This window comes from Schistocerca piceifrons, chromosome 2, assembly GCF_021461385.2.
Source record: "Schistocerca piceifrons isolate TAMUIC-IGC-003096 chromosome 2, iqSchPice1.1, whole genome shotgun sequence".
In the NCBI taxonomy this organism is placed as follows: domain Eukaryota; kingdom Metazoa; phylum Arthropoda; class Insecta; order Orthoptera; family Acrididae; genus Schistocerca; species Schistocerca piceifrons.
The window spans coordinates 611557606-611571738 of record NC_060139.1 but is presented as its reverse complement, the minus strand read 5'-3'; the positions used below and the strand labels follow the sequence as shown (position 1 = coordinate 611571738).

The window sequence follows — 14133 nt, the reverse complement described above, 5'->3', positions numbered from 1 at the left end:
TTCTCTTTAGATCGCTCTATTTTTTTCTGCAGACAGCGTCTATCTTTCCCCGATTCGACAGCCTTGCAACTGTCCATACTTTGACGTCTGTACTCCCTTTTGGTAGCTTCATTTCCTGAATTTCTAAATTTTCGCCTTTCATTAGTTAAAAACTCAATACCTCGCGTGTTATCCAAGGATTTCTACTAAGACTTCTGTTTCTTCCCGTTTAATCCTACGATGCCTTCATTATTTCATCTATCAAAGCTATCCATTCGTCTACTGCCGTACTAATTTCCCTGCTTCTCATCTTAAAATCTGATACCGAAATCCAAGTCTTCTAATTATATAATATGCCTGAAGCTTTCTGTTGTGTCTATGTCTTTTCCACGTGTACAACCTTCTTTGATAATCTTTAAATCAGTTGTTGGCAATGATTATTTTACGTTATGTGCAAAATTCTACCAGCCGACTTCCCCTTTCATTCCATCCCCGCTGTCCATGTGCTATTATTTTTCCACCTCTTCCGCTTCCTACAGTAGAATTCAAGTCTTATCACAAATGTTGTGCCCTTTAATTCTCTGAATAATTTCTTTTAACTACTCATACATGTTTCCAGAATGGCAGAAGTAAAGCTGCGAGGACGGGGCGTGAGTCGTGCATGGGTAGCTCAGTTGGTACAGCACTTGGCCGCGAAAGGCAAAGGTCCCGAGTTCGAGTCTCGGTCTGGCACACAGTTTTAATCTGCCAGGAAGTTTCAATCAGACATGTATTAAATGTATCCATCTGAAGAGCAAGTAGGCACATGAACATGTACTATAGTGGCAATGTGTGTGCTTTGTGTATCTTGGCTGTCGATAGTATCTTACCCATATTCCTATTTTCTGAATCATCATTAGACCGACTCTAGCATTACCCATATTTGCTTTTGTATTTATAGCCCCGTACCAACTTAACCATAAGCCCTGTTCCCCGTGTCACTGCAACTCACCAATTCTCACAATAACTTCAAATTATCCATTTCCCTCTTTAAATCTTCTAGCCTACCTGCCTGTTTAACGAGAAGGATTTTATATGCAGAATAATTTAACCCAAGATGACGCAAAACCATTAAGCCACAGAGCACAGCTGCATGCCTTCACGGGAAGTAACGGCTGTAATTTTCCAGTTTCTCCTTGCTTACAGTCGTTTGCATTCTCAACATAACACGGCCATATTGGCCAATGTTACAATGCTATATCAGTCAAAAGTCCAGGATGCTGCCGGCCTTGATACTGAAAAGGCTACTACCCCCTCAGGAAGCGTAATATTGATTGTCTGTGCTCTTTAGATGCCTCTCCGTCTTGGATGCACCTACTGTATGGATATCGGTACTGTTGAGGCACACACATCTTTGCTCTTTTCAGTTCCTGAAAAGGATGCTAACCCTCTTCAGGTACCAAAGGACTGTGTGGCCTCTCCAGAGATCTCTCCATTATGGACGCAGCTACTGAATAGTTAAATGTACCGTTTGCGCACCCCTACCTTTTTGCCCTTTGCAACTACTGATAACGCCACTACTACTCTTCAGAAACTACAGGACTATCTAACCTCTCTATTGACACCTCTCCATTTCCCTTATCTAATGAGGCAGTAAACGTTCTGAGTGCAATGAAGAGTTCATGGCATACGGAGAATGGTGCTCTGTAAACCTTCGAGATCGCATTTCTAGGATGGAATCTCCTGGCTTGAAAAGTGTCGGATGAAGTGTATTGACGTGAATAGGGCTTCTGCCTAAAATAAAAACATTCCCGGAAAAAAAAAAATCACTGCCAGCCCGGCCGAGAAGTTCGCATTTAACACTATTCACTGAAGGCTATGTCGTTAGATGAAACAATGTAGGAGAAACCATGGAAGATACACAAGAAACTGAGACGACAGTAGACTGAAAAATCCTGTAACCTCTGAAACCGTAAGCTGTATATAACTTATAAACCTTATACACTGAGCGCACAAAAGCCACGCGATACCTCCTAATATACCGTCGGGCCCCCCTTTGAACGACGTAGTGCAGCAACTCGACGTGGCATGGACTCAGTAAATCGTTTGAAGTCCCCTGCAGAAATACTGAGCCATGCTGCCTCTATAGCCGACCACAATTGAGAAGAGTTCCCAGTGCACGATTTTGTGTACGAACTGTCCCATCAAAGTCCGATGAGATCCATGTCGGGCGATCTGGGAGGCGAAATCATTCGTTCGAATTGTCCAGAATGTTCTTCGAACCAATGGCAAGCAACTGTCGCCCAGTGGCAAGGCGCATTGTCATCTGTAAAAATTCCGTTGTTTGCAGCCGAATATAACTATTTCCAGTCAATGAACTGTTCAGTTGGACCAGAGGACCTAGTCCGTTCCATGTAAACATGGCTCACAACAAAGAGCCACCACCAACTTGCACAATGCATTGCTGACAACCTGGCTCCACGGCTTCGTGTCGTTTGCGCCGGCGTCGAACCCTACCATCAGCTCTTACCAACTGAAATCGGCCTCCTCTGCCCAGGTCAAGGTTTTCCAGTCGTCTAGGGTCCAGTCGATGTGGTCATTAACGCAGGAAGGTGCTGCAGGCGATGTCGTGGTCTTAGCAAAGGAACTCGCGTCCGCTGTCTGCTGCCACAGCCCACGAACGGATACGTTTCTCGTCCCTCTCACATTAGTTTTTGCGGTTATTTCACGCAGTGTTGCTTGTCTGTTTGCAATGACAACTCTAAGGAAACGCCGCAAGTCTCGGTCGGGCCGTCGGCCACTGCGTTGTCCGCGGTGAGAGGTAATACCTGAAATTTGGGATTCTCGGCACACTCTTGACACTGTGGAACTCGGAATACTTAATTCCCAACGATTTCTGAAGTTGAATGTCCCAATGCGTCTAGCTTCAACTACCATTCCGCGTTCACAGTTACTAATTCCGGTCGTGTGGCCATAACCACGTCAGAAACATTTTCACATGAATAACTTGCGTACAAATGACACCTCCGCCAATGCAGCGCTCTTTTATATTTTGTGTAAGCGATACTAACACCATCTCTATATGTGCATATCGCTTTGCCATGACTTTTGTCACCTCAGCGTAACACTTGCACTGCAGAAGACAACGAGAGACAACGCAGTCTCCCGTGAAACACGATTAAATGGCCTTGATGGCGACACAAAATGAAGAAAGAAGGCAAAGAAGAAACGCTAAGCTAGGCCACATACGCAGGGGCAGGCCGCACGTGGTCACCGTGTGACGTGGTGGGCTCAAGGCGTCGGCGAGAGCAAGGTGCGGCGTCCCAGATAGAGCTTGGAGCGGCGCTCCCATATGAGGCGTCGCGTGGTCGTCGGCGTCGCCGACGCGAGCCAAGGTCACGCCTCCGCCCGCCCACTGAGCTCTTCGTAAGCCGCCGCGCGAGGCTTTCACTGCTGACTTACTTTGCCTGTTGCCACTGCTCTTGCTACAAGAAACTAATCACTTGCTACCCGAAATCACCATCGTTTATCCAGTCTCCGAGACACTGACAATAATGCTCTAATCGTGAACACCAAATTACACTGAGGTGACAAAAGTCACGGAGATCCTCCCAATACCGCGTCGGATCTCCTTTTGCTCGACGTAGTGTAGCGAATCGAGGTGGAATGGTCTCACGTCGTTGGAATCCTCCTGAAGAAATATTGAGCCATGGTGCCTCTATAGCCGTCCACAACTGCGAAAGTGTTGCCGGTGCAGAATTTTCTCCACGAACTGACCTCTCGATTATGTCCCATAACTGTTGGATGGGATTCACGTCGGGGGATCTAGGCGGCAAAATCATTCGCTCGACCGTCCGGAATGATCTTCAAACCATTCGGGAACAATTGTAGTCCGATGACATGACACATTGTCATCTATACAACTTCATCGTTGTTTGAGAACATTAAGTCGATCAATGGTCGTAGATGGTCTTCAAGTAGCCGAAGATAACCATTTCCAGTCTATGATCGATTCAGTTGGGCCAGAGGAGCCAGTGCACTCCATGTAAATACAGCCCTCGCCATTATGGAGCCATCACCAGCTTGCAAAGTTCCTTGTTGACGTCTTGGGTCTCTGGCTTTGTGGGTCTGCGCCACACCCGAACCCTACCATCAGCTTTTACCAACTGAAATCGGGGCTCATGGGACCAGGTCACGGTTTTCCAGTCGTCTAGGGTCCAGCCTATATGGTTACGAGCCCACGAGAGGCGCTGTAGGCGATGTCATGCAGTTAACAAAAGAACATGCGTCGGTCATATGCTGTCAGCCCATTAACGCCAAATTTTGCCGCACTTTCCTAACGGATACGTTCTTCGTACGTCCCACGTTGATTTCTGCGGTTATTTCGCAGTGTTACATGTGTGTTAGCACTGACAACTCTACGCAAACGCCGCTGCTCTCGATCGTTAAGTGAAGGCCGTTGGCCACTGTGTTGTCTATGGTGAGAGATAATGCCTGAAATTTGGTATTCTCGGCACACACTCGACACTGTGAATCTCGGAATATTGTTCTCCGAAGATTTGCGAAATGGAATGTTCCATGCGCCTAGCTCCAACTACTATTCCGCATTCAAAGTCTTAATTCCCGTCGTGAGGCTGCAATCCCATCGGTCACATTTTGACATGAATCACTTGAGTACAAATGATAACTTCGCGAACGTACTCTTGAGTACGCGATTTTGCCGCCGTTGTGTATGTACATATCGGTATACCCATGACTTGTCACCTCAGTGTATATTATAAGTGTACCCCTTCCGCGTGTTCTGCCGTAACACTATGTTTACCTAGGAGCTCCAAAAGCGTGCTTGCGTGAAAGGAATTCTCAACACTGTTTATGAAGTTTCATGTACACACGCCAATATCGATTACGGAATGCTTTTCTAGCTACCACATTTTCTCTTCCACAATCGATTTTCGCTCCTATGTAAGCGTTCACACACGCTTGGGTTGTTAGGTTCAGTCTTATTTTTAAAAATGTTGGCTAATCTAGATGGAGTAGCTTAGGAGAAGCAATATTTGATTGAGGAAGAAGTTACACAACTACCATATTGAAGCAAAGAGAAACAAGTATCATGCTCACTACATCGGAAGCAAAGGACACCACACGCGAGCGGCGGGTTGCAGTGATTATCCACAGACCGCTCGTATGAGGGGTTAATCGCAGAACGCCGCAATCGATAGATGGTCGCTCTTAATTCTCAAGCAATATGACGAATCGCAGGCGAGGGATAGGTCATATGGCAATAAAGCTGAATGGCGGAATTCGTTTGTCTAGTTACTAAGAGTCGTTCTCGAGTTCCGCACCGTTTGGCTAAACCCATGTGAAATAAGGAATGTATAGTTATTTATGATGGGCAAACCACTCTGAAAAGTTAAGCTGAAGGCAATGTTGGCATGACTTAAAAAGGAATACAAAACCAAAACAATGGTTTTCTTCGATTTTGCAATTTGTGTTACAGAAACAGAAATTCATACGAATCACAACAATATACTGGACTCCCCAGCTGATTATTTTGAATACTTACGGCACAACTACACGTATTACTAACCTTAACTTCTACCAGAATGGGGAAATATTAAGTAAACATTTTAAATTAAATGTCGAGGGAATACCTAGTCTACAATTATGCTTAGGTTAAGGGCATTGTCATTTCATATAATCTATTACCTCTCCCTCAAAAAAAATTACAACGCGAATGATGGGAGCAGTAGTGCTGCTTTGATACTTTATTTTCTCCAAGTATTGGTCGACATATGGATATATTTGACCTGGGTAGCAAAACCGGTCCAGACCTAAACATAGTAGAGCACAACGGTTCCCGAACTTTGCTATGTCGGATATAAACAAGGAATAGGGCTTGTGTATCGCTGGGGGCTTCAGCATTCTCCAGGATCTCTTCTTGTCCGTCGTCCTTTTGGTTTAATAGTGCAATGAATTGATCCTAATATCTGTTAGTATCTTCTCCGTGCTTTCACCTTTCATACATAGTTCCTCGAAAAGCATCATCACTATACAGTCTTATCAAGGAATGCCCAGGTAATTAGTTTGCTATTAGTAACGCCTCGTTCACTTCATATTTCTGATTCGCTCCTTTTATATTCACCCACATCCAACCTTTTAATTCTTCTAAATGATGGTTCCACGTCTTCACAATGTCCATGGTTTAGGACAAAATAAGGCAACATTACAAACAAAACACTTCACAAACTCTTTCCTTTCATATTCGTCTAAGGATCTCTCTCTCTCTCTGAAAACTTTCCTTTGTTGTTGGAGTTCTTGTTTCCGCATTTCATAAAATCTTTATTATTTTGCATTCCAAGTACTTAAAACGGCCTTCCTGTTGCACAGTCTCTCCCCTTATTCAAACATTTATCTTCATACAATGTTGTTCTTAGTGTTTTTGACTTCCTTCAAACTGTTACGTATTGTCTCCTCCTCCTAAGAATGACTTCCAGTAAATCCAAATCATATAACATTTTATTTCCACCTACAGCTATTACTTCGTGGAGATATTTCTTTACCACTCGTTCATGATAAATGTTGAATATAATAGGCAATAATCCACTTATCTCAGAGCCATGCGGTAGTTCGTCTCTTCCCACTTTTTTTTTTATTTATTTTCCGACTTTGTGTCACACACAAATAGCTCATCATAACCTTTCTTTCCAGCAGTCTCCATATCCCTGGTCCATTTCACTCTATTATACACATCTAAAATAAAGCTAACACAGCCTTATCGTTTTCAAGATATCTGTTAGCAACTATTCTCATAAGTTCAGCACCATCCTTAAAATTCCTGCAGCGGTTCGAACACCTTTCATAGAAGAATGATATAAATTGAAGACTACTTTAAAAATGAATCTCTCATAACGCTATCAATTCATACACATTCTGCGACAAACAACATAAAATCCATATGCTACTTTACTCTCAACAGAACAGTTTAACAGATCGCATATGTCTTGACCGCAATAAATTTTGTCACAAGGGTGCGGCTATGTACTAAAATTGTTCCAGAACATATTCAAAAGGCTTTGTGTCTTTCATTCTATTTACATACAATGAAACACTTATGAATATTGCAGCAATCTACTATCGTTGTACTGACATTGCATTAAAACGTTTTTGGGACGCCTCAATGAAGTTCTGTGCCTATGCCTATGTATGGCTAACAGGTATAGAGAAAGCATCCATAAACTGACTGCCAACTACTGGCTCTTGAAACGGTAATTTTAGCCAGGGAATGACTAAACTAGCGTACTGAAAGGTCCATGCGCAATAGAGACAAAGAAGAGAAACAAAAATGCTCCGAAACTTCGCGAATAGTCGAGCCACGCTGTGCCAAAGTTACGAAACCTGCACGTACACTCATGGCATAGCTTTCGTCGCGCCGCTCCTTATCAACCAGTAACCTATTTTCTAATGTGCAAATGATAGCCGTGCTGTTCGATGACACCTACACCACAGTTCTTTGTAGTAATACTAGTCGAATTAGTGCCTGCTCTCGACTGCTGTGCGCCTTCTTTCCAAGGCGGTGACGCCCTGGTGACTAACACGCTCTTCCTGTCTTGCAGCTACAGCGCGCTAGCAACCATGTCTGAAATGCAAAGAATAAGAAATTATAAGCTCTTCTCTGAGAAGACTGTCTCAGATGCAGCAATCTTGCCACTTTATGGCTGGACGTACCCGTTATCCAGTAACGAAAATATGACTGACAGAACCAGCAAACTTGGCTGTGATAAGTGACACTCGAATCACTGGCACACCACACCAAGTGATTTCATTAGTTGCATATACTAAATCATGAATCGCTGATAATCATCGAAAGTTTTCCCACTAAACTACAATTTCAGCATTTTATTAAAATTTACGAAGAGAAGTTTAATATTTCAACTGCGGAATCCTCCTAGTCTTTGGTATTATGAAGAGAACTATGAGAAACAAGTCTGTCTACCTGGAACATGGGCAGACTCATTCGTTTCGTTGACCCTTCCAATCAGCTCCGACGAACTTTTAAAAAGCATTTTACGTAAATAGGGTGGAAGAGATGCAAGAGGTGATCCGTAGTGCTTGCCTCGTGCACTACAGAAGTAACACTCCAAATTTTTCGATTTCGCAGTCTTTCTTGCATAAGAAACTGCAGGGCCCCAAGGGATGATTCGTACCTGTCTAAGACAAAATACACATGTTTCCAGTATTAGTTTAAATGGTCGCTAGGAAAATACTAAGGTATAATGCATAGCGATTAATCTAGTTTCCCCTTATTACATGACAAAAATACTGACTACCGAAGGGCTTTCATAATATATATCAGGCGGGAAGAAGAAGGATTGGAGCGTGTCCACTATCGAAGACGAGGTGTTTCAGAGATGGTGTAAAAGTAGTTCAGACTGTAGACGGCTAACTTTCAACAGTATCAACCAGACATACAACTTAAGCGATTTATGGAACAACGAAAAATCTAAATTTGGATGCCGGATGTGGAGTTTAACATTGTAGCTACTGAATGCGATGACCAGACCGAGTCGTCGTCCACGTAAAACGAGTTGTTCCGCATTATTATCTATGCAACAATACTGACTCGAAACCAACCGTTCTCAGGGAATTTTCAATTTGTTGTGTAAACAAGCAAAATTCTTTAAAACCCTTGGGAAAATAAAGAAAACATGCTATGGATAACTTGCTTTTCAACAGATGGAAAATCTGTTGCGGAGCAGCAAAACCCAAGCGGAAAAAAAATTCATGAAACATAATTTACGAGTAACGAATACTCTTTCTATGAAGAGGGCACTAAAATAAGAACTCAATTTTGCTCAACTAGAAAGATAAGACGGACGATGATTTTCTATTTTCGTAGCTGATATTGCAAGGAGCACGTGTTATGAGGATAGATAAATGCCTGTCGCTTTTCTTGCTGTACCACATTGTAAAACATGGTATCAAAGCATGGCTCTACCTATACAGACTTATCTCCATACCAAAGAATAATACCTGAACTAAAATACGAACATATTGACTGACGCTGTTTTTATCTGCTCAATTTCCTTAAACTGAACACACTCTTGCCCCCCCACCCCCTCTCCCTCTAACACACACACACACACACACACACACACACACACACACAGACGGGCGGAACGTGAAAACAAATGGGGAGAAATTAATCTACACAGTAAAACAAAATCAGTGAACAAAGACTTCCTTTACTGCAGAGAGAGAGAGAGAGAGAGAGAGAGAGAGAGAGAGAGAGAGAGAGAGAGAGAGAGAGATCGAATAGAAGTTTGAAAAACCGTATGGCATCGACCCCAAATTTTTGTATATGGTATCGTCATTACTGCAACTATTATATTATTATCAACAATAGCACGCACACATTCTTTTTGCTGTCGAAATGGGGCTGAAATCCTCAAGTGCTTGAATTAATTCAAGCAACGATTATACATTTTCCCATGAACTGTCTATGGTCAGAAGTACCACAATTAAAGTAGAATATCACATTTTCCGTGAGAGCATACAGGTTCACGGCGTTAGTAGTCAGACGATGTACTCCGCAGGCCACTGCCCAGGGCCAACGTGTTACTCTCGAGCTCAAAAATTAATGATAAAGATTTTTCGTTGGATGGAGGGCGGCAAGAAAGCAGATTAACAGTATGAGATGACAATTTGGGGCTGGTTTTCGAACACTTCTTAGGAAAACCTTTTTTCGTACACGACTAACTTTCCAGTGTATCCCAGTGGAGTATGTTGAAAAATTCTGTGTTCCTTGTTCTGACAATGCAATTTATGACGTACCCAAAACTATAATGAATAGCTCACCAATGTATTAGATGAGTTTTGGCGCTCTGTCTCATTGATCGTAATCTAAATCATGTACGACTAGTGAAACTATGCCGCTCTTTACATTTTCGGCAGTGTCCCATGTTACAGCTCTACGATCACTTGGAAACATCTGTTATTGCGACATAGTAATCAGTGATGGTTTAGTGTTCTTCCTAGCATGCATTTATTGGATAATGGTATCTCTGAAACAGAGGCTGCGGCCCCAACTAGCGAGGCAAGCGAAGCATTGCACCATCCTTTGAACTCAGCTTTGCTGCCGAGTTTCGTTCGATAAACTGAGCACATTTAACACTGTATAAGAACCCAATAATTTCCACAGTTGTGTAGATTATTTAACGAGTAACTAGTAGCCCAGAACATAATGTGCCTATGATACTGCGCGTCGTAGTAAACAAAGTAAGAGCCTACGGAATATCAGACCAGCTGTGTGGCTGGATTGAAGAGTTTTTAGCAAACAGAACACAGCATGTTGTTATAAATGGAGAGACGTCTACAGACGTTAAAGTAACCTCTGGCGTGCCACAGGGGAGTGTTATGGGACCATTGCTTTTCACAATATATATAAATGACTTAGTAGATAGTGTCGGAAGTTCCATGCGGCTTTTCGCGGATGATGCTGTAGTATACAGAGAAGTTGCAGCATTAGAAAATTGTAGCGAAATGCAGGAAGATCTGCAGCGGATAGGCACTTGGTGCAGGGAGTGGCAACTGACCCTTAACATAGACAAATGTAATGTATTGCGAATACATAGAAAGAAGGATCCTTTATTGTATGATTATATGATAGCGGAACAAACACTGGTAGCAGTTACTTCCGTAAAATATCTGGGAGTATGCTTGCGGAACGATTTGAAGTGGAATGATCATATAAAATTAATTGTTGGTAAGGCGGGTACCAGGTTGAGATTCATTGGGAGAGAGCTTAGAAAATGTAGTCCATCAACAAAGGAGGTGGCTTACAAAACACTCGTTCGACCTATACTTGAGTATTGCTCATCAGTGTGGGATCCGTACCAGATCGGTCTGACGGAGGAGATAGAGAAGATCCAAAGAAGAGCGGCGCGTTTCGTCACAGGGTTATTTGGTAACCGTGATAGTGTTACGGAGATGTTTAATAAACTCAAGTGGCAGACTCTGCAAGAGAGGCGCTCTGCATCGCGGTGTAGCTTGCTCGCCAGGTTTCGAGAGGGTGCGTTTCTGGATGAGATATCGAATATATTGCTTCCCCCTACTTATACCTCCCGAGGAGATCACGAATGTAAAATTAGCGAGATTAGAGCGCGCACGGAGGCTTTCAGACAGTCGTTCTTCCCGCGAACCATATGCGACTGGAACAGGAAAGGGAGGTAATGACAGTGGCACGTAAAGTGCCCTCCGCCACACACCGTTGGGTGGCTTGCGGAGTATCAATGTAGATGTAGATGTACATTAAACAATTAAAGCACTTGGCATGAAATGTGGTGCTCAGTGAATTTCAGTTCATTCATCTAGGCGAATGACTGGCTCGATCCGCCTGTGTCCGTGGCACGCACAGATGACCGCTCACATCAAGATTGTTAGCAAGTGTGTGTTCTCGCGAGGTCATATTCAGAATTTAACTGACGCGATGGAATGTGGAAATAGCTTCAGAAAGTCAGTTGTAAATGAATAGCGCCGAAGACCAGAGCTGCTGACATGTATAGTATGAGGGCCAATCCCAGTAAGACGACTTCGCCCCCATCCCAATATAAAAACCGTACTTTATAAATTGACAACCATATCAAGACTAATTCGGTTACTATGAAGTTCAAGAGTTCAAAAGTATCGCCAGCCTGAACATGGTACGACATGATTCTTCAGACATCATGATCACTACGTTACTGTATTTCTTTCAGTCAACAATGCGTTGTTTGTGAGTACTATAGGTTGCTTTTGTGATCTGGTAGCATTGTACGTTGCTGTCTGAATAAGTACTGCAGAAAACACGCAGGGTGTGAGGCACCTGAGAATCCTTGTAGGGATCACTTTCGTAGACTGGGCGCTACTGGGATAAGGCAATGATCCTACCATGCCTTTGTTGAGTAAACCATGCTAATTTATCTTAATTCCATTTGAAGAAACCGTAGAGAGCCAACATCAGGAGGCACATATGAAGATTTCACTTTCTAGATGCAACATCGGTTTGTAAATAATACTTATTCAAAAACAAATTTTGCAGAAAGGTTCTCATTGACTACTACTAAAATGTCAAGGCAATAAAAAAATATTTGCTCCAAACATTTCTCAGCAATGGTAACAAGTAGCCTACATCACATATCTTGTAAATTACCACTATACCCTTCCTCGCTCGACCCGTGGAATATATTTACAGGTCCTTAGTTCTAATAGGTTCTTTTCTTTTAGGTCTCTAACAGAATGTTCAACAGTCAAGAGTGTACAGGCTGAACCATTCGTCAAACAGATGGACCTCGATGTCGTGGATGTGAACCTCAACGCAAGGAAGGTTTATCAAGCCACAAGTTGACACAGGTACACAGAAGTGTAATACCTCACAGCGACAAACTTATGCAATATGTTGATTTTTTGAATATTTTAATGGTCATAACCATGCTTAGTCTTAGGTTATCAGGATCGTTGCATTAATACTAATCACGTAGGCCTAATTAGAAATGTGAATCTGCGACAGCTAATGTGTTAGTATATGGTCACTTTGTAGGCCTCGTAAGAAATATGTGGAACAATTGGCTCATTGTGGTTAATGTCCGACAGACTTGAGAAATTGTTCTGAACATATAAAAAAATTTATTGTCTACAGCACATGTGGACACGATGATCTGTAACGCACACAAAGCTTTTTGAAAGCAGCAAGTGTCAAAAGTGTAAGCGTGTGCATGTGATACTTTGTCTTCCCACGTTGCAGTAAATGCTAATTATTTTCATGCCTTACTAAGTTTTATGTCTGTGCATCTCAATCATAATTTCGGCTACGCGGCTGCTAATGATTTTGTCTCAGACAACGAGGAAAAAAAAAAAAAAAAAAAAAAAAAAAAAAAAAATCACATTTACATCTGCATTCAGTTTCTATGTATGTAGGAAACTGTAAAATAGTAGAAGCGCATGCACGTACCTAACAAACCTGGTGCATGAATTATAATAGGGGAGTTATGGTGCACACGTGTTCATGTAGATAGTGTTATCACCTGTTAAATGTTGAAACAATAACAAAAAACATTTATTATTCTAAAGTAAATATTCCATAATCTGGGGGCAAAAAACACGAAAGATTTGCTATTTTAGATACACTGCATTTGGAGTGAATTAACTCAGTGTGTACTAGTACCAAATATAATACGAAGGGAGTGATAAATGCAATTAGAACATTCAAATTAAGAGTCATCCAGGACTTAAGCAACCCAGCTCTGTGCAGATCAAAAGGAAATTATAACTCACAATATTGATACCTAATGTCTACGAGATACAACTAGGCCTACTGCATATGTAAAGACAATTTCATCATAAACTAATACCAAGTCAGAATACAAAAACTTAAACCGTATTAAGTTTCTTTTATACAGTTCGCCGTTCTCGGTAGTGTTTTCACTGAAGACTAATATTAAGTTTTAAGATTCTTTGTCATTCGATTACCAACTGTGTCAGAATAAATAGTGCTTTATATCACCTATCACGTACTCCATAACCAACGTCGCTATCGATCTTCCAGAAGTCTTCGGGCAGTGCTGTTCACATGAGGACGGAGTACAATGAAACATACCTGTCTTGTGTCATAGGCGTCCTGCAACTCCAAACTGGCACCAACTCTGCGACGGTCTTCACTTCGATCCATAATGCTATCATTCACTCTTCAATAACACCGTTTCTCGAGCGTAAGCTCTCAGCTGAAAATAATATAAATATACCACTCCACACTCAATAACTTTCACAAGTCATGATCAGCCCTTCTGTCACCGAAACGCCTTGACCGACCTACACACAACATTTGACAGGCACTGAAATATCATTCAAACTGAGCCAATCTGAAATCTCCGAGCGCGGTTTTCTGCAGTCGCTAAATAATTAATGTAAAAAAACGCCATTTTAAAACATCAGAGAAACACAGTGCAATGTCCTTTAACATCCTCCGCAAATCCACTTCTCCAAACTTTAATACCTTCCACAATACAAAGCTAAAATGGGAGAAATACATGTACTGGGCAATACCCTCTGAACCAGAGACTTTCCACACAATGTCAAAGCAGTTCACAAACTTGAAGATACGCCACAGCTATTGACATACCAAACATCAACAATATATCACGT

At 42.2% G+C, this 14133-nt stretch overlaps 1 protein-coding gene across 3 annotated transcripts in view; it reads right to left on the bottom strand.

The window, feature by feature from the left end:
* The window catches only part of LOC124773042 (patronin), a 399845-nt gene extending 385817 nt beyond the window's left edge, over positions 1-14028 (bottom strand). For all 3 annotated transcript variants that reach the window (XM_047249368.1, XM_047249369.1, XM_047249370.1), the window contains exon 1: positions 13589-14028. In XM_047249368.1, the coding sequence (XP_047105324.1) occupies positions 13589-13660 (72 nt within the window). In that variant the 5' untranslated portion in view covers positions 13661-14028. The remainder of the gene's footprint in view (positions 1-13588) is intronic.
* Positions 14029-14133: the final 105 nt, after the last annotated feature.